Source organism: Equus przewalskii, chromosome 10 (assembly GCF_037783145.1).
Source record: "Equus przewalskii isolate Varuska chromosome 10, EquPr2, whole genome shotgun sequence".
NCBI classification, from domain to species: domain Eukaryota; kingdom Metazoa; phylum Chordata; class Mammalia; order Perissodactyla; family Equidae; genus Equus; species Equus przewalskii.
In genome coordinates, this window is record NC_091840.1 from 15,324,524 (window position 1) to 15,344,893 (window position 20,370).

Below are 20,370 nucleotides of genomic sequence, written 5' to 3' on the forward strand. Positions count from 1 at the left end.
GTAACAGAAAACTCATCTCAAATTGGTTTAAGTCATAAAGTAGCTTATTGGCTTACACAACTTAAAAACACAGAGGAGCCAGGCTCCAGGCAAGGCTTGCCCCATCACCCTGCAGCCATCTGTGGTGTCAGCCTCATCCTAAAGGCAGCTCCAACAGCTCCTAGGTGCCATGTTCCCTTAGATGCATTCCCACTGAAGCTTTTTAAATTTGTGGGCTCACTCCTGAACCCATGGCCAAAGAGATAGAAAATGCTGATTGGTTTACTCATTCTGGGTCCTTCCTGGTGCTGGAGGTGGTGATAATCACATATAAACAACACGGGGGTCCACATGGCAATCAGGGGCTCTTAGGATATGGGAATAAGAAAAAAGGAGGCTAAGAAAGCAAGCACATGTATCCACCACACGGTTTATTTTCAAGGGTACGTTTTTCTAATTTTCACAGTTAAGAACAAAGCAACAATCTGGGACACTGCAGCAGTAAGGTACTTCATCTGCCTTTATTTCCCCTACACAACGCTCCCATCCCTGCACACACACACAGACTTAGCCCCTTCTTAGATGTAGGAAGCCTCGAGGTGGGGAGGAGCATGGCGCCTTCTGGAACCAAAAGAAGATGACTACGCTAGAGTATGAAGAATGAGGGAAGTGTGGAATGAATGAGGCCGACGAGGTATGCAGTGGCCATGAACACGGGGCCTTATGAGTCATAATAAAGGTCCTGGATTCTCTAAGAGCAAAGGAAGTCATTGGTAGGTTTTAAGCACGAGAGTGACATAGGCTGATGGAGTTCAAGCTCCTTGTGACAGTCCACAGTTCAGATTTATCTTCCCACCAACAATAGCGTGAGTTACCAGTTGTAGAGTGCCTGCCAGATAAGGTACTTCACATATTTGAGCTCTAATTCTCAGGACAGCCCTGAAAGGTAGGTAATACTATTTCTGTTTTTTAGCTCTAATTCTCAGAACAATCAGAGAACCAAGGCTCAAAGGAGATTAATTTGTTTACATTTACACAATTAATAAATGGCCAAGCAGAGCTGGGATTTGAAATCATAGCACCTTGATTTCAAAGCTTATGCTCTTGATCACTATATCATGCAACCTCCCAAAGGCCACCCTTTGTTTTACTCAAAACTATTCCCTGTTACCTGCAAAGGTTGGGTTCATCCAACGTTCACATCTGTACACTTCAGTCTTGAGGGAGAGTTACTAAAACCCCTCCCCATGAATCACCCAGTGAACCAAGGGACCTGGAGAAGGAGGGGCAGTGGGGAGTCCTAACCCAGAACAGTACATCAAACCAAAAATTGTGCAGAAGAGCCAAGATCTGAGGCCCTAGGAGGAGAGTCAAGAAGAACATCGAGTTTGGAGGGACCTGAAGTGCGGAACGGGGTTCCTGGGAAGTGAGAGGAATACAAGCATGTCAGGAGGGACGATGAAAGAAAACAGAGAACATTGGGAGGAGCATGTCAGGAGGAAAGATGGGAAAAGTCTAAAACGATTGTCCAGCCAGCATTGAGACTTGCTTGTATGCTGCCTTGGGTGTATATGGGTGGAGGAAGGTGATGTGTGGAAGCATGAAGAGCCAAGACTGGAAGGGACCCAAATCATCCCATATGATTTCTCTCAACTTCCTTCTTCTCTGCCTCAACATAACATCCTTCTCTCCTGTCTCAGAAAAAGGTGTAGCACCTCATTCACTTGTGCTTTCAAAAAACATTTTAAAATTTCCTCTTCCATGCTTGATCCTGTTCTGGGCACTGGAAATATGAATATGAATAAGACAGTCCCTGTTCTCAAGTAATCTACGATGTAGTTGGGGATTAAAAAGAAACCTACATTTTATATACTTGGTATCCCTCTTTCATCCGCCCTTCAACCACAGAGCCTTCTGCAGGGTGCAGGTGTGAGTTGGGAAGAGAAAAGGAGAAAGAAAACTACACTGAGGGTTGGCCATGGGCCGGGTGTAGTCATATACAGTGTCAATTTAGTCCTCTTAGAAATGCTGAGCCAGCATTTGAATCAGGGTTTATTGGCTGTAAGTGACAGAAACCGACTCAAACTAGCTGGGGCAAATAGGGGAAGGTTTGGTTAAACAGGGAAAGGAGAGCTGGGCAGGCTGATCTCAAGCCAAGTGGACTCAGAGCTCAAGTTTGTCCAGGACTCCCTGACTGCCTCTGTGCTTCTCTTGTCAACTTTTTTCCTTTTTATTGGCTTTCTTTATAGGGTGGAGGCAGCTCCTGGGCCTCACACCCCCTAGCTTTGCCACTAGAAAGGAAATGAGTCTCTTTTCATGGCTCTAGTTGGGGTCAGATTGGGTACAAGCTTATCTATGGGTCAAGTAAAGGTGGCCAGATAGGTAGCTGTTTGGGTTATCTATTACTGCACAACAATCTACTCCATAACTCAGTGGTTTAAAACAACAGCTATTTTATTATATCTCACAATTCTGTGAGTTAACTAGGCTCAGCCGGGAGGTTCTTTGGCTCCATGTGGTGTCAGCTGAGGTCACCTCAGGGCTTGATTGGGCTGGAACATCCAAGATGGTTCACCCAAGTGGTAGACAGCTGGAGCTGTTAATTAGAGCCACTCCATTCTCCTCCATATAGCCTGTGTGTGGCTTGGGCTTCTCCCAACCTGGCAGCTAGGTTCCAAGAGGAAGCCCCACAGGAACAAGTATTCTAAGAGGGAAATGGAAGATGCTAGGCCTCTTAAACCTGGGCTAGGAAGTCCCTGAATGTCACTTCTTGTTAAAACCAGTCACAGAACCAGCCCACATTCAAAGGGAGAGGAAATAATCTCTCCCTATGGATGAGAAGAGGGGCATGTGCATATAGGGAGGTATTGTTTGGGGCCATCTTTGGAAACTAGCTACTACAATAGAGTAATATGATTGGCCCAGCTTGGGTAAGTGCCCATTAGCGGACAGTCAACAGGTCTGTCCAGACCATCTAGCATGTCTGCTGCTCTTGCAAGGCTGGCCCCAATTCCTGTTCGCTTGCTCCCTCTGTGGTCCCAACAGTGGGAACAGCCCCTTGAACACGATAAATGTCTGATAAACTATTGTTGAGTTCCTTCTTCTCAGTCTTCTTGTTTGTGTAACTGCACCAGCCAAATGCTTTCCATTCTGCCTTGGCAGGGTCTCTGGTATCTATCCTATTTCCTCCTTCCTCTCCTTGCTCTAGATTAAGACCAAAATAGCCCTTGTTAACAGTCTCCTAATGGTCTCTCAAATACCTGCCTTTTCCCCTAACTCTCCCCCGAAGCACTTCAGTCCTGTCTCACTCTGTTGCCTACCAGAGAAGCCCAGCCTGACTTTAGTGGCCCTGCCCTGCCGGTGCCTCCTGCCTTCCCTCCCAGCCTCACCTCCCACTGCTCCTCTGAGCAGAAACCAAGAAAGGGCTCACTGATGACTTAGCTTGGGCTCCCATAAAGCCACGCAGTGCTTTCCTTTCCCCAGGTCTTTGTTCAGCTCCTCGTCTCCCCCTAGAATATCCTTTCCCCTGTCAAATCTGACAAAAGGCCTAGCACAGACACCACTTCTTCCTTGAAGCCCTCCTTGCTCTCTCCATCCCATCCCCTTCCTTCCACCAGACCCATCTCTCTCTTGAACATCCTAATTCTGTTTCTGAGTTTATTCTCGCCTATTCTCTTGTACTTTTCACAGTCAGCCTTGTACGGTGGTTATTTCTGTGTATGTTCTATCACCTTTCCCAAGTTGCAAACTCTGATATTCCCTCATGGTACCAATCCTTTGCACTCAGAAGGCCTCAATGATATTAGTTAAAAGAATGAATGAATAAATGAATGAATGAGTGGTAATTATCCATGCAGAGGTCAGAGACGAAGTCATCTGCAAAATGAAGCTGACAAAATTATAGCTAAAGTTCTTTTCTGCTCTAAAACTTTGTTACATCTGTGAATGAGCTGTCCCAGCTGAAAAGGAGAGAGAGAGAGAAAAGGTAAGGTCTACATATGAAGCCTTGAAAACAGTCCAGAAGGAGGAAAATGAGCAGAGAGACAGGAAGAAAGACAGAAAATGGTAATACCCAAGGAGGAAAAGTTCGAGAAAAAAGAAGCATTAACGTACCTGAACTGAAGAGAGACCCTGGACAAAAAACGATGAGGCATGGCCACGGGGATTTTACAAGAGGAAGGATGTTTATGAGCTGCTTGAGAGAAGTTTCCAGAGAGTTCTGTGGAAAAAAGCCAGACCCCAGGGGATTAGGAGGGACTGGCTGTTGAGGAAGTGGAGGCACTTGGAAAGGATGGCCATTTCCACACTGGCGCTGTGTTGGCCCTTTGAGAATATTAATATATGATAAACTAGTGACACTGTGGACACTTCACCATGGTGGCATGTAGACATGGCACAAATGGGTGTGAAATACAACAGCTCAGAGGCAAGCGAACAAATAATCTGTCAGGATTAGACTGAGCTACCTCCCAGGGCAGAAACCCCAGGAGAAAGCTCGGTCTTCTCTCCCAGATGGCTGCTCTGTTCCTTACATCCTTTTGCACAACCCCCAGATGAGATCAGGAGACTTACATGTTATTTGAGGCAATGCCCCTTCATCACTACATATTTGTACAAACTTCTGGTTGTTGTTAGTATTCCAGGAACATGCCAATCTGGGCTCCTGCTTAACTGCATCTACAGGTCACATAATGATGCCGTGTCATGATGCTGTGGGCAGGGGCAAGAATAACAACCAGCTAATGGTGGAAAATGTTGTAGCAACTGGGGTTGACCAGACAAGCTCTAAAGTTATGTAGATAGCTGTGTTCTATCCAGGTTGTGCCTCTTACTAGCCATTTGTTACCCTCTGGGCTGTTAACCTTTTAAAATCTCAATGTGTCTGCTGTAGAATGGGGCTAATAACACATACCTCATGGGGCAAGCCTGGTGGCGCAGCGGATAAGTGTGCACGTTCCGCTTCGGTGGCCCAGGGTTCACCGGTTCGGATCCCGGGTGTGAACATGGCACCGCGTGGCAAGCCATGCTGTGGTAGGTGTCCCACATAGAAAGTAGAGGAAGATGGGCACGATGTTAGCTCAGGGCCAGTCTTCCTGAGCAAAAAGAGGAGGATCGGCAGCAGATGTTAGCTCGAGGCTAATCTTCCTCAAACAAAACAAACAAACAAACAAACAAAAAAACACATACCTCAAAGAACTGCTGTGCAGATAATAGGAGATGATTCCATAAAGTGTGTATCTGCACATTTCCAAACAATAGCGAACAGCCGATAACTATTAACGGCGACAATAGGAAAGACTCACTTTTGCCATACAAGAATGCGTGTAGTAGGTTGGATTCTGTGGTAAAGAGAAGTTCTTCAGAATGAGTGTCACAATCGCTTCAAATCCAGTCCTCTCAGAACAGGAAGAGCCAACGTTCTATTTGCCTCAGAACCAAACTGCTCACAGGGGCAGCAGCTTTTTAAAAATTTCCCTTAAACATCAGGACACGAAGGAGATAAAAATTGAGCTTGCTACCAGAGATTCTTGCCTCATCGTTTCATTTATCCCATAACTACCCCCCACATGTGTTGTAACTAAGTTCAAGTCCGTTTGGAAGCAGCAGCTGCAGCACCAAGATCACCAAAAAAAGTCAGAGGCGACTTATTCTGATAGACACTGTTCCTTTGAGACGTTCCTGGAGCTTTCAACTGTGACCTCCCTTTCTGGTTTTACCAGCTTTTCCTTTCCCGTCTCCTCAAAGGGAGCTTCCTTCTCACTAAATAACTATCTGGAAACTAAGCCCATCATCATTTTTAAATGAAATTTTGCAGGGTTTTAAGGAGAAATGAAATAGGCACACACAGAATTTCTTCCACTAGAGGGCGACATTTGCTAAAATAAATAAAAAGGATTCATGGTGACACGGATTAACGCCGGACATTAGGAGAGAGCTGGAGCCCAGGGCTTGGCTGCCCTTAGTCACCTGCGGAAACTGGAAGAGAGTCTCTGGGCTCCACCCCTGGAGATTCTGAATCAGCAGGGGAAGAGGGCACAAAGAGGTGGTGGAAATCTGTTTTTTAAAAGCTCTCAAAGAGGAACTACTGGTTTAGAGAGAAGTGAAAATAAGATTTGTTAACTTTCTCCCTGCCCCCCCCCCCCCGGACATATTCAGGCTCTGCTGCTCTCTTTGTTGAATCCTGTATATATATATTTTTTCTATTTTTTTTTTTTTTTACCTTAGTGGAAAAAGAGGGCTTATCTTTACAGAAAGACCATGACCTTTGCCTTGTTTGGTGGATGCTATTGAATGCAATTCCTAGAAAGGTCATTTACTGCCCATTTTCAGGTCTTTTATATGGGCACGTCCACTTTAAAGGCACCCTACAAAATATTTCCGTTTCTGTTTGTATTTATCAGTGATGCTAACTTTTGCTTTATCATCAGCAAAAAGCTGCCTAAAACAGTAGTTGACTGTGGAGCAAGATTATGGGAAATGCTGCCATGAATAAAGCCAGAGTTTATCAGTACGAGTTGCCAATCAAATGAAGTGCATAAAACATGTGAACTGATCAAGGGTGAGAACAATCTAACTGGGGCATACGAAATTCCGAGAACATACAACAGTGCAGTTAAGGCTTGGGGATTTGGTCCAACTGAGTACAGAGTAATATACCTACCTGGCCGAGGCCCCTTGGAACTGATTTTTTTTTTCTTTATTGTATCTTTAAAACTGATTTATGAGTCAAACTGAGGTAAGCATTCCCCTTTGTGTTTCATCTGCTGTGCTTACAGGGTCACAGTGACATTCTGAATTGTCAAAGGGCTGCCAGAGTTCCAGCACAGAAAGTTCCCCTCCTTGACTTACTGTGTTTGATAAAAAGCACCAGAGAAGGGATGTGAAAGTGGCATTTTCCAGTCAAGCTTCTTTTAACTCAAACATGCGGTCTTACAGATCCTGTTGTCGGTTTGCGAGCTGGACAGGTAATCATTAAAGAGCTCCTCCCAGGTTCTGTGCAACAGGCTCCTCCCTGACACCTGGCTACACTGCTCAGGAGTGACAGAGCCTGTTTCCACACATCTTCCCACCAATCCCAAACCTCTCTGTTTGCATGTAGACACGCAGATAACACTTCAAAATGTGTCTACCACCTTCACGGTTGCTGAGGTTCATCCCACTCTTAAACCTGTGTGTTGGATCCTCCAGCACTGGTGGGGGTTAGTCCCTTGACCATGATCCAGGCATTAGGGGCTGGGACTGGGGAAGTTTCTTTCTGGAAATTTGGCTTACTATGAGCATTTCTGTCTATTAGAGTTGGATAGGATTGATTCACGGTGGACACAGAGCAGACCTTTGGTCAGTCCCCGACTACTTCTTTGCTGTTTTCTCTCGAATTGCTTACTCCTTCCGCCCACATCCTGAAAAATCTTAGGCTGTCCTATGAGAAAGTCAGGAAAAATGAGAGAAGTTGCAAGCCCTTTTTTCTTTTTCTCCTAGGATATGTAAATGTTGTGCTTCCGAATCTTAGTCTATCTTGTTGCAAACAATAGGTCCTCTCTCCTCCCTTTCATCTAAGTGGAGGGCAGCATGGGAGCCAGAGACCAAACAGCTGCCAGGCTCTTTAATTCAGGTTAATAGCCCATAGTCTTCAAATAGACCTTGAATGAGTCCTCAACACACCGACTCCTTCCGATGAGTTGTGACACATGTCATCTCAAGCTTCATGAGGTCACATCTGCAAATGCCACATAAACCACGACACAAGCAGCCGAATTGGTTTCCTTCTTTGCTTATAATTTTTTTTTCTGCTTTATCTCCCCAAACTCCCCCACGTACACAGTTGTATATCTTAGTTGCATGTCCTTCTAGTTGTGGGATGTGGGAAGCCGCCTCAACGTGGCCTGACGAGCGGCGCCATGTCCGCGCCCAGGATCCGAACCCTGGGCCGCCAGCAGCGGAGCGCGCGAACTTAACCACTGGGCCAGGGAGCCGGCCCCTTCTTATAATTTTTTACAAATTACTTGGCCACAGTTTATTCTAAAGGGAATCGATGGCTGTTGGACATGATTTGAGAGGAATTCCTGAGGACAAAGAAAGGCAAGAAAGGGGGCCTTCAGACTAGCTGAGGCGTGGCTGGAGGACCGCGGGTGTGAACTAGGGGACTGCCGCGCGCAGGGCAGAAGCGCCGCGTTTGCTGGAACTCCAGCCGGCTCCTGACTCTCCCTCTGGAGGTCCCCGACGGTTCCATCACGGTGAGAAGACGAAGCGGGGGCTCTGGACACCCGGCACGCCCGTCTCCTAGCCTCTCCCTGATCAAGTCTCACGCAGCAGGTCCCTCGGCGAGGTTAGCGGGACCGCGTAGGGGGTGGCCGGCCTCCCTCAGCCATCGGACAAGCTTCTTGCCAAGACCGCTCAGCGCCCCTAGACGCCGCACGCCAAGGCCTGGGCCTTCTCTCTAGGAGCGGCGGCCGGATGACCCGGGGGCAACTGGAGGCCAGTGCGGACCTCGGCCCCGCCCCTCCGCGATAGCCCCGCCCCGGGCCCGCCCCCGAGCCCGGCCCCCGCCCAGTCTCGGCCCCTCCCAGGACAGGCCCCGCCCCCAGCCCCGCCCCGACCGGAAGAAGCCCCGGCACCCGGCGCTTATAGTGCGGGGAATGGGGGGTGCCACCACTGCCTAGTCAGCTCTGCGCCCGCTGAATCCCGGCCGCCGCTGCGCTGTCGTCGCGGCGCCTCCGCCGGGTCCTCCGCCCGCCTGCCCGCTCCGCCCCTCGCGCCTGCTGGCCGGGCCCGGAGCCAGAGCCGAGTCCTCGCCATGCCGGCCCGGCTGCTGCTGCTACTGGCGCTGCTGCTGCCCGGCGCCGGGGTGAGTGACCGGGAGCTCGGGATGGGGGACAGCGCGGGGCCAACCGGGGTCCGAGCTGGGAGCGCGGCGGCGGCGGCCCGAGGCCCCGTGCGCCCCGGCGGAGGCTCCAGGCGGGCGGGGGAGGCGGCGCCGGGCGGGGAGGGAGCGCCTCCTGGTCAGCCGGAGTGGCGGCCGCGGCCGGCCCCGCAGAGGGCACGCCACCCGAGGGGCCTCGCGGGCCAGCGCCGCTGTCACGGGCAGCGCCCTCCGGGGCCCCGTGCGCTCCGGCGCAGCTCTGTGTCGTCCTGGCGGCACCTCGGGGTCTCCAGAAGGTCCGGGCCCTGGGGAGGCCGCCCCACCTGCCGGACCCTCCCCACAGGTGGCCGCGGAGGAAGGACGGAAAGGACCCGTAATCGAGGGGAAGGGAATGTCTTGCGTTTCTAGTCCTTGTTTGAACTTTTCCAAAGGCGAGAATTTTGGGAAACGAATGCAACTGGGAGTGGGTGGGCATTTGTACCCGAGAGCTCGGTTCTGCCTACCTGCCTTGCAGGTTTCTTGGTCTCCCGAGGCCGGAGGCTTCCTTTTGTGCCCCGGACTTCCTTAAGCAAGTTAAGCTGTGGGATTTGAACTCTTTTTAAAGACCCCATATGGGACAGCGGTGAAGCCGCTCCAGAACTTTAAATGAAAGACTGTCTCTCCTCACGTGAGAGCGCTGTGGGGCAGTCTGAAACGTCTTTTCATCTTTTTCTGGAGAGAAACTCCTGGTTTACATTTATTTAACTATTTAAGGCCTTCACTCAGGCTGTGGATTTGGGCACGGTGGTTGGGAGGACATTTTGTGGACGGGCTTGGCTTTTTTTCTTCTGGTTGGAACAACCTAGATTCGTGAGTGGTTTTTAAGAAAACGTATTGTTCAGGATGTGGGTATGGTACGCTGGTGCAGGCTCTGTTTCTTGACCTCGGTGTGTGCTCTTTAATATGGTTATGTCACGTCCCAGGTGTCCAGGTGGAGAATTGACACGTGTGTACCTGAACCCCACAGCATGAACCCTTTGGAAGTTATGCATTTTAGATAAATAATAATCCATGCTCTTGGAGGAAGAAGAATTTGGAAACAGCTGAAGTGATAAGCCCAACTTTTTCAAATTCAGAGTCTTTTTTTTTTTTTAAAGGAAAATCTGTACACACCTCATGCTAGAACTCGTGTAAGTTAAGTTTTTCTTCTCAGTTAAGAAAAAAGGCACTTTCACAACTAGGGTCAGGTTTTGAACTTGAGTACTTCGTCTTGGACTGGTTAACTCTGCTGACTAGCATCTGTTCACAAGTAAGAGAATAAACTGAGCGACCAAACTTAGGACATGGAAATCGGTCATTTCATATCGTCAGGGCCTAGGTGTGCATGGTTTACTTTGCCACATCTTTCCATCTGCTGTTTTTTCGGTGGATTCTGGCGTTTTAGTTACTGAATAACTTAGGCTAAAAAGCCAAAAATAACTGTTTAGCTTTAGTTGGGACTATAGTTTCAGTTTATGTAAATATTTCCAAATTGTATTTAGAAATCTAAACTTGTCAGAGTTCATGGTAAAATATTCCAGACCCTTATCATAAGGTTGTTTTAGTGCAACTGCTCTTTAGGTAAAAGGTCAGAATTTCACTCCCAGAATTATCTACCAGTAAAAATTCGATCCCCAAACATAGTGAGAATTATTATTTTAAAATTCTAAATGAAACCCATTGCAAAGTGTGCAGTTAAACTAGGCAGCAGTGATGTTGTGCAGAATGAACTGGCTGTAAAATCCAGCAAATCTGAGTTCTAACTTGTCACCTGCTAGCTGTGCCCTCAGGCAAGTTATTTTATTTCTTAGAGACTCTGATCCCTAATATGTGAAATGGGGACAGCTAACATACTAAGTGTTCGAAGGCACCTTGCATATCAGAGATAATAAATGTAAATTCTCCTAACTCTCCTCCGCAAAGGTGCTTTTTACTCTGTCATCTTTTTTTTGTGTGAGGAAGATTAACCCTGAGCTAACATCTGCTGCCAGCCCTCCTCTTTTTGCTGCAGAAGATTGGCCCTGAGCTAACATCTGTGCCCATCTTCCTCTATTTTATATGCAGGAGGCCTACTACAGCATGGCTTGATAAGCAGTGGGTGGTTCTGCTCCCGGGATCTGAACCTGTCAACCCCAGGCCACTGAAGTGGAGCACGCGAACTTAGCGGCTGCGCCGGCCCCTGAGTCATCATTTTTTTAATGTTATGCTATCCCTCTGCAAGGAATATTTTTGACGCTATTTCTTTTTGATGGATGAAGTAACTAGTGCATTGGAGGCAATACTGTGATTTTCTTTCAGTGTGTCTGACTGAGCCAGACATTGACTCATCAAGACCTGAGACTAGGCTATCAGACCCAAAATGAAGTAACATCGGTATTATTAAGCACTTGATGCTGTCTTTTATTAATACAGAATGTGCTTATTTGTCAGTTTTTCTCTCCTTCCTACACCTGGATCTTGTACCTAGTGTTGGTGTGTGTTACATATTTGCTGTCACATCATCGCTGTCCTGCAGCTCTCATTTTACAGAGTTTAGGTGCCACCTCTGTCAAGTACCAAAGAGATGTGTAGCAGGTGCGGCAAAATACTTTCTTCACTTATACGTACAATTTCTTTTATTCAGCCAGTGTTTTGGTTTCAGAGGGTGTTAAAAAATGTCACTGAGAACTGAGGACCATGTGTGTATATAAACACACTGAGACGTATCTTAACTAGAAATGTCCTCATCATTTATTCTGATAGTTATCACCTGCATGAATTATCCTAATGGGAGATATCAAGCGTTTACACTGAAACCACGAGAAGAATGTTTCATTAACTCATGTTATCAGCTAATCATGAAATTAGACTGTAGTCGTGCACGTGTGTATGTGTATTGTTTCATTGACTCACCTGCCCACTCAGCTTCCACAGCAGCATAGCCCCTCAGAGCACAGGAGAAAATGTGTGTGGGAGTTACTCTGGAGTGAGTTCAACGGTAGACCATAGTCCTGATATAAAAGCAGTGGGGTGTTATATTACCTCATATATGAAAACATGTGTCTGGACAGAATGGTACCGCCTGCCTGGACCTGGGGGATATGGTTATTTGCCTGCCTTAGATTTTGACTCCATTTTTCAGGTCAAAGAATGATTGGATAACTGATTCATTTTCATTGGAAACCTCTTTGGTTTGGGGATCCAAAGTAATCTTTAGGTTCAATATTCTGTATGTTGTATAATGATCAAATGTTCTCCCTAAAGAGATGATATAGGGGAGAAAAGCCTAATGTATCATTTTAATGGATTCAGTTTTTATTATGCACAAGTAACTCGGGGCCTGTAACCTAGCAATATGATTAGAGTGTGATGCTGGCTTAAAAAATAGGGACAGTGAATCATAGTCCCTGAATAATAAACATGCTGGTTGGCTATATTTCCCAGGGGTTGGGGATTTTTTTCTATCTTTATCTTTACCTATATTCCATGTTTGGTTTCAGACTTCCCTGCCTCAGAGCAACACATTCTCAGAGATATTTAAATGAGTGCAACAGGCCAGATATAGACCTGGGAAAGTAGAATTTAAAAAGTAATCATAAGCTCCTTGCTTGCATTCGTTTTTTAAAATTTAAGTTACTTTTAAACAGTCTCTACATCACTTCTGATTTTCTTATGATCTTTGTTCATGTACAAACTCAGAGCAAATACAACAGTGTCAAAAACTGTGTTCTATGTTCTTATTCAGTTTTTTCATAGACTGTTTCCTATAACCTGTTAGGAAATGTTCTGAGTAGGCCATTCATTTGTCACTTTTAGTAGCACCTTAGTAAATTGTCAACCATGCCAGAAGCATTTGCGCCTTCTGTGCCCAGCCCTGGGTTTGTAACTGGGGTCAGAACTGACCAGGGTTGATAAAGTAATAAGCCATGCTTTGCCTCGTGATCACTCTGCTAGAGTCCTATGGGTTGTTTCCAGTTCTTCCACTATTATAAGGGAAGATGTATTTCCTTTTCTTCAAATCTTTTGTGTTTGTGTTGCTTTCTGTATGATCACATGGGAAGATTTTTAAAAGTCCCTCGAAGTAATCATGTTCATTGTAGAAAAATTACAAAGCATAGGTAAGTCTAAATTAAAAAAACAACAGTAACCTCCTATAATCCTACTGCTCAAACATTACCTCTCTTAACATTTTAACAGCTTTATTGAGATATAATTCACATGTCATATAATACACCCATTTAAAGTATACAACTTAATGGTTTTTAGTATATTTGCAGAATTGTGCAACCATCACCGCAATCAATTTTATAATATTTTCATCATCCCCAAAAGAAACTCCATACCCATTAGCTGTCACTCTCCATTTCCCACAAACCTCCCAGCCCCTGGCAACCACTAATCTATTTTCTGTCTCTATAGATTTCCCTATTCTAGACATTTCATATAAATGAAATCAGACTACATGTGGTCTTTTGTAACTGGCTTCTTTCACTTAGCATAATGTTTTCAGGTTCATCCATGTTGTAGCATATATCAATGCTTTGTTCCTTTTTATTGCTGAATAACATTCCATTGTATGGATATACCACATTTTAAATATTCATTCTTCAGTTCATGGGCATTTGGGTTGTTCCCCCTTTTTGGCTATTATGAATAATGCTGCTATGAACACTAGTGTACAAATTTTTGAATGGCCATATATTTTCATTTTTCTGAGGTATATACCAAAGAGTGGGATTTCTGGGTCATATGATAACTATATTTAACCTTTTGAGGAACTGGCAGACTCTTTTCCAAAGCAACTGCACTATTTTACATTCCCACCTGCAATGTAGGAAGGTTCCAGTTTCTCCATATCCTCACCAACACTTGCTGCTGTCTGTCTTTTTCATCATAGTCATCCTAGTGGGTGTGAAGTGGTAACTCATTATGGGATTTTTGTTGTTGTTGTTGTTTTAAAGATTGACCCTGAGCTAACATCTGTTGTCAGTCTTCTTTTTTCCTTCTTCTTCTCCCCAAAGCCCCCCAGTACATAGTTGTATATTCTAGTTATAGGTCCTTCTAGTTCTGCTATTTGGGACGCTGCCTCAGCATGGCTTGTTGAGTGGTGCTAGGTCGGCACCCAGGATCTGAACCAGCGAAACCCTGGGCCACTCAAGTGGAGCGCATGACCTTAACCACTTGGCCACGGGGTGCCCCTCTTTATGGTTTTGATTTGCATATCCCTGATGGCTTATCTACTGATATCTTGATATAATCCTTCCGGATGTTTTTTCTGTGCACATATTTGCATAGATAATATTTTTCTTCCCCAAACTGAAACATATAGATCTTTCTGTGTCAATAAATTTAATTCTGCAACATTATTCTCACAAGCTACTTAATACTTCTCTGAGTGGATATACCATAATTTGACCATTCAGCCATTTGATATTGAGGTTGTTTTTAATTTTCATTACTATAAACAATGTGATAAACGTTCTTGTTGCTAAACTCTTGAGTGTATCTTAACTGCTTGATTATTTCCTTGGGATCCATTCCTAGAACTGTAGTTTGCTGATCATATGTGTTCTTTTACAGCCCCCGCCCCCAGCCCCCAAGCAATAGTGGATGTTTTAAAAAGCACAAAACTAACCTTACATTGTTTTTTTTTTTTTAAGATTTTATTTTTCCTTTTTCTCCCTAAAGCACCCCAGTACGTAGTTGTGTATTTTTAGTTGTGGGTCCTTCTATTGACATGTATATGCTTCCTCAGCATGGCTTGATGAGCGGTGCCGTGTCCACGCCCAGGATCCGAACCGGCGAAACCCTGGGCCACCAAAGCGGAGCGCGGGAACTTAACCACTTGGCCACAGGGCTGGCCCCTTACATTGGTTTTATGATAGCCATTTTAAAGTAAGCTGTTTTCTTTTTAGCAGTGTGGATTTTAAGTCAAATGAAAATGGAATGTTTAGATTTTGTTTCATTTATATTTTGGAGATGTAAATAACCACAGCAGTCTCGTGATGACGTGTATCTGAAAGCTATTGAGAAAAGGTTTTATTCTGATTTGTTAAATAACTTGTTTGCAGGGTCCTTTGGTCTGCAATGGTTTCAGATCAGTTTTCTAGCAGATGTGGCTCCCACGAGCACCCTGAAATACCTCGGGATAATTCTGCGAGTTTGGTTTTGAGGGTAGCCGACCTCTTACAGACAAAATTATTTCTACAGTTGGTTGTGAGGCTATGTAAAATTTTGCCCCAAGACTGTAAATCAAGAGTTGATGTGTTGATTGTCCTTTTTGGAGGCCACAGTTCTTAAAACATAGTTTGTCCATATAGCTGTGTTGCTGGGAAATTAAAGTACCATTGACAATAGAATAATACCTTTGGTGTTTTGTTTTTCCCACAAACATACCTAAACTTATTCATCCAAAGAAATGTTGTCTCTTTCAAAATAATTACCCCTTCAGAGTCAATGTTCATGTATCATACAAATCAAATGTCCTTTTTTTTTACTTTTCAGTACTTCATTTAATAATTTATTTAACCAATTTAATAATTCAACTTTAAAACAAAAAAAGGAACCCTAAAAAAGCATACATTTACTTGTAAGTCCATTATTCTTACACAATTTAAAACATCTCCCGATTCCATCCACTCTTTGCTTGAATATAACTTTTACATGATTCACACTGAAGTTTTCATCAAAACTGTTATTACTCAGCTTGATTGCACAATTTATTGAGGACACTTGGATTTGATTTTTGGTTGTTTTCAAAAACCAACTAAAGACTTCCTACCACTTGGGGGATTCAAAAGTATATTCTTTGAAGGGAATTTCCAAAAAAATTCCAGAAATATTGTGAGCAAGGAGCATATGCGAGTAAGTGTATAGCCCCCAAGGTAACTAGAATCAGTATTTTAGACTGCTGGAAGGGTCCTGCTGGTCTACTCCAGTGAGTCTCGGCATTCTCCCCCCGATAAGGAATGGCATGCGCGTCCGTCAGGAGCAGTGGGAGCACAGTAGAATCTTGGAGGGTGGTGTTTGTGGCATATCCACCCTCTCAGGCATCATGTTCCCTTCCCGAGTTGAATACTCATGCCTTGTCCTGTTCCCCAGAGCAGGCAGTTGAGGAAGCTGAGGCCAGAGAGGGCTGGTGACCTGTTCAAGGTCATGCGTCAGTGGTGGAACTGAACCTTGAACCTAATCCTCCTGCTTCACTTTGAAGAGCAGCCCCTGCGGTGCTTATATTCTGGTGCATTTGTTAGAACAAATCAGTCCAGCTACCCAAGTCACACCGTGAGGAGGTGACCAAGCCATGTTGTAATGAGGGACGGGACCTAGAGAAGGACCGGGAAGAGAAGAAAGTAGATTTCCTTGTAAGCTTCAGGAAAATGCTCAGATCGTGCTCTTGTCTCTTGTTCCTCTTGTGAGGGTCGTGGCCTCTTACCCTTTGTTTCAGTAGTAGAAGATGCAGCTTTGAGTTGGAAACGCTGCCTTCCCCTGAGAATCTTCATCAGGGAGATTGACCGTTTTCAACTCTGGAGCCAGCGATCACGGAGAGCGGAGATTGAGGCCCTTAAACCTAATTCACAGTTTAAGCTCGTTTCTTTGCTTGAAGTCTAATAATATCCAAGCAGGTGCATGTTTGTCAGTAAGATCTCACCCAGAGATGTTTCTGAAATAGCAAAACTGAAAGTTCGTATCTTAGAAGGCCTTAACCAAAGTTGCTCTTCCATAGTGCAGTCACAACCTCTAGCAAGGAATCCTGAAAAGATGGAACTCACTAATTATTAGGCTGGGCCCGGGGACTTTTCCTTTGCAGATGCCTGCTAGCCCCCACCTCCCAAGCAGTTCTGGCACCAGGAACTGGGTCTGTGATGTCAGGAGAGAGAGTAGCCTTGGCCCTTGGACCACAATGGAGGGACTCAGGTTAGCTTAGGTGGGTCTCAGAAGAGTGTAATGAGGGAGAGAGAAGGGGCCAGGAAGATGCCCTGGGTGGCGAGTGTTGCACTTCTCTTACTGGTTTGTCCTAGAGGGCAGGGACCCTGTCCTGCTTATCTGTATTCTCTGTGGCGTTTAGCATGCTACCCACTGCACTGGGCACTCAGCAAATAATTGAATTCCTCTTTGAGGCTCTTTAAGACCAATAAAACAAGGAGCTGTTTTATCATCAGGCAAGTGGATTGTGGATTTTTGAGGGAGAGAAAGATATTGCTTTAGCTGTAATCTGTATTCTTTAATGGGATCTCATCAGTAGTGTTTCTTTCTACAGAACGAGAGGGGCTTCCAGGGCACTTGCTTGGGTGGACATGACCCATAGTGTGTGCTGCCCTCTGGATGGGCTCCTCATATCAATAATGAGAATAATTTTTCTATTGCCAAACCCCAGGAGATAAATGGTTTGTGATTATTCCAAGTCAGTTTCATTTTTCACTCAGCATGATGTTTCACTATTAAGAAATGAACCTTGATCCAGGGTTGTCCTCCATGTGTTCAACATGATCTCCCTAGTTAGTAGGCTAATTTATACTTATAATTCAAAACCACCCTTTTCTCTAGTGGATTATTTCCCCCCTCTATTTCAGATTAGGGAATAATTGTTTGTCTAGGATACAGGCATTTTGGCATGGAAACTGAATTTTTTCATACATTTTAGGAACAAAGAGTGCCGTCAAATCCCCAGAACCTGAATTGTCATTGATTTCCAGGTGGGTCGGAGAAGTTTGTTGACCAAACTGAATCAGATCTCTCTTCTCTTACAGCAAATGGCCTGTGACTGCTGAGGGGCCTCTGGGAGTGAAAGAAACATCTGTGCAGAGGGCCACAGCTGCAGCTGGGCGTGTGTGACTTGACGCAGTGCTTTTCAGCTCTGGCTGAGTTAGTTACCTGGAGTCACCTCGGGAGCTTTTTAAAAACTCTGTGCCCAGGCCCCACCCCAGGTGAATGATATCAGAATCTGTAGGCGTGGAGGCTGGCGTCCTTTCTTTAAAAAAAAATTTTTTTTAAGCCCCAGGTGACTCTTATGTGCAGCCATGAGGCCACATGTAATTCCTGTGCCTTAATCCTGGACAGAGCACATGTGTCTGCCTGGGCCCTGTAATATCACAAAGTGCCAGGCCAGACCAGAGGCAGCTTTTGGCTCCTTTTGTAGAGAAGTGAGGATTGATACAGCCTGCTAGTTAGCGGCAGAACTAGCGTTATGTTTTTTCTCACAGGCTATATTACCCAACTTTTAAAGAGCAAGTAATTCCAGACAGATGGATATTTTTTCTTTGCGTACTAACTACTGAAATTGCTTTTTTAAAAAACAGCTTTAACTGATAACTGGCCTTATATTCAAATACACTTAGTTAATGAATTCTAAGATGTTTAGAATTATTTAAAGTTACACTTAGGCTTACTTAGTACTTTTGCCTTCTCCGTGTATGAAGAGACCAAAGGAATCGAAGCAGTGCTGTTGTCCAGGTTCCTTCACAGGACCCTGGCGCATACAATCATCCTCCGAGTTTCAAAAGAGCCTTCTGTAGCCAGAGTGAAGTAGCTAAGGTGAGTGGGATGGAAGAAGTTTGTGGAAGGAGTAAGCCTGATGGTTAAAGTATAAGAATGAAGCATATAAACAAAAGGAACGTTCCTGTGAGGTGAGGATGCGTGTGTTGGAGGCAAATCCTCGGAGAGTGCACATGGATTTGTGACACTCGCCTCCCTGTCATCTGGATAGGCGTCAGCCTCACAGCCTGAAGGGTTTCTGCAGCAGGTGCACAGTTTAAAGGCCTGACTGCCGACTGCAGGAGAGGGCCAGTCAGCTGTCTCAGTGACAGGACTGACTTCACTTGCTACTCAGAGAACACTAATAGCTTGGTTAGAAACAAGAGGAAACTCACTTCTGAGTGTCACATTGACTGGGCTGGACCAGTGTTGACAAATGTCAGTAGAATTGGGAGGTCACTCTTTGAAGACAGCCTCTGAACAGGGCTGGGCACCTGGCCTAGCAGAGGTGGGAAACGCGGGACCAGGACTGTGCTTCCTGACCGAACTTCATGTTGAAGGGACATCTCCAATGGCAGCTCCAGCTCTGCACTCCTCAAGGAGACAGGAGGCATGGTTTGTCGTTTTAGCTGTTTTGAAATGTTGTTTATAGTCTCAGTCTTTTGGTCTTTTGTTTTCATCCGTGTTTTGACCCATATGATACAAACGGGTTCTTGCAGTGGGTGGCAGTTGGGAGATGAGGGGTTTGGTACTAGCTGGCTGGGAGACTTTGGACAAATGAGTTGTTTCCCCATCCATAAAACAGGGCCACACAACTATAAAATCTCTTCAGTGGGCCTGTTTCTAAACGTCTTCCCAAATGAGGAATACCATTTAGGTTAAAGGGACCAGACACCCAGCTGTACAGCTTCACGTCCACACTCACCTGAGGGGATGAAGACGGGGCCGCTGCTTTGCTTTGAGCCTCCCAGCTTCCTCGTTCCTGTGTGTTGGAGATTCCATCTGTTCATCCATTCGTTCATTCACCAGTTTTATTGGGTACATATCATATGCCAAGCACTGTTCAAGGTACTTGGGACACGTTAATGAACAGATCAAAGACTTCTGCCCTCATGAAACGTACATCTACTTGGCAGAGACAGACCAGAAACAGTAACATGATAAATGCATAAATATATAGAATGTGAGAGGGTGATAAGGTTCCGTGGAAAGAAAGAAAAGGTAGAGCAGGGCACGGGAGATGGGGGCCTGGAATTTGCCACAGCAATGGGCTGTGGTTTTATCAGGTGTCACTCGCCTGTCCGCTGGGGCCCAGCTGAAGTGTGGGGCCTCCCCTGACCATCGTGCTCTCCTAGACTAGAGCCCCTCCGAGTGGCCTTGCCGCACTGAGCCTTGGGATTCATATACAGATCTGCCCTGCAATTTGTGTCTCGTCTAATCTTCTGGAGGACTGGTGGTGACAGCTCACGTGTGTTTGAAAATCCTGAGCAAATGTGAGGTATTGAGTTTAACTGTTGTCAGTTTTTGATGATAACATAACAAGAGAAAGTTTAAAATCCTGCCAGTGAAACATCAGAAACCCCCACGACTCAGGGGACAGGGCCAGCAGTTCTTTGATTTTTGTGATAGTTCTGCTCCCAAATACACATGTGCTGTATATATATTTACAAACAAAATTAAATAGTTTTCTCCATTGTAGAAGTATTTATAGGATCTCCTTAGATAAATTCAAAAACTGCAGGAAAGAGGTAAAGCCAGGTTCGGGGAATCTCTGACCTCTAAGACGTCATTTTTCTCTGAACAATCCAGTGACCTCATCCTATCGTCTGTTAGGGTTCATTTTCTACTTGTTGTGGTCTGCTTTTAGAAAGAAGAAAACGGTTTCCTTTATACAGAGAGATTAAGAACAAGTTTATCTGTAGTTTTGGTACTCAACTGACGGAACCAAACCACAGTTGCTTCTAAAACCAACCTGAAGTCATCTTGATCTGATGGTTCAGTACTTAGAAATCTCTGGGGCTTTCGGTGCCTGGGTAAAGTTCAGTCCCTTATCTGATTTGTGG

At 45.3% G+C, this 20,370-nt stretch overlaps 1 protein-coding gene and 2 long non-coding RNA genes across 4 annotated transcripts in view; 2 read left to right on the forward strand and 1 right to left on the reverse strand.

Moving 5' to 3' along the window:
- Positions 1–2,412: 2,412 nt before the first annotated feature.
- LOC139074018 (uncharacterized) lies at positions 2,413–5,349 on the reverse strand. Its single transcript, XR_011523301.1, has 3 exons — positions 5,167–5,349; positions 4,892–5,072; positions 2,413–4,198 (listed from the first exon to the last, which is right to left on the reverse strand). It is a non-coding gene; the product is annotated as an uncharacterized lncRNA (long non-coding RNA).
- Positions 5,350–8,555: 3,206 nt separating this feature from the next.
- The window catches only part of ERN1 (endoplasmic reticulum to nucleus signaling 1), an 81,934-nt gene continuing 70,119 nt past the window's right edge, over positions 8,556–20,370 (forward strand). The window contains exon 1 of one of the 2 annotated variants that reach the window (XM_070560245.1): positions 8,556–8,824. In XM_070560245.1, the coding sequence (XP_070416346.1) occupies positions 8,774–8,824 (51 nt within the window). In that variant the 5' untranslated portion in view covers positions 8,556–8,773. Of the gene's footprint in view, positions 8,825–17,583; positions 18,368–20,370 lie in introns of those variants that run through there. The other variant, XM_070560246.1, reaches the window with a different exon arrangement.
- Positions 8,961–15,192, forward strand: LOC139073863 (uncharacterized). The gene is made up of 2 exons (XR_011522962.1): positions 8,961–10,008; positions 10,922–15,192. It is a non-coding gene; the product is annotated as an uncharacterized lncRNA (long non-coding RNA).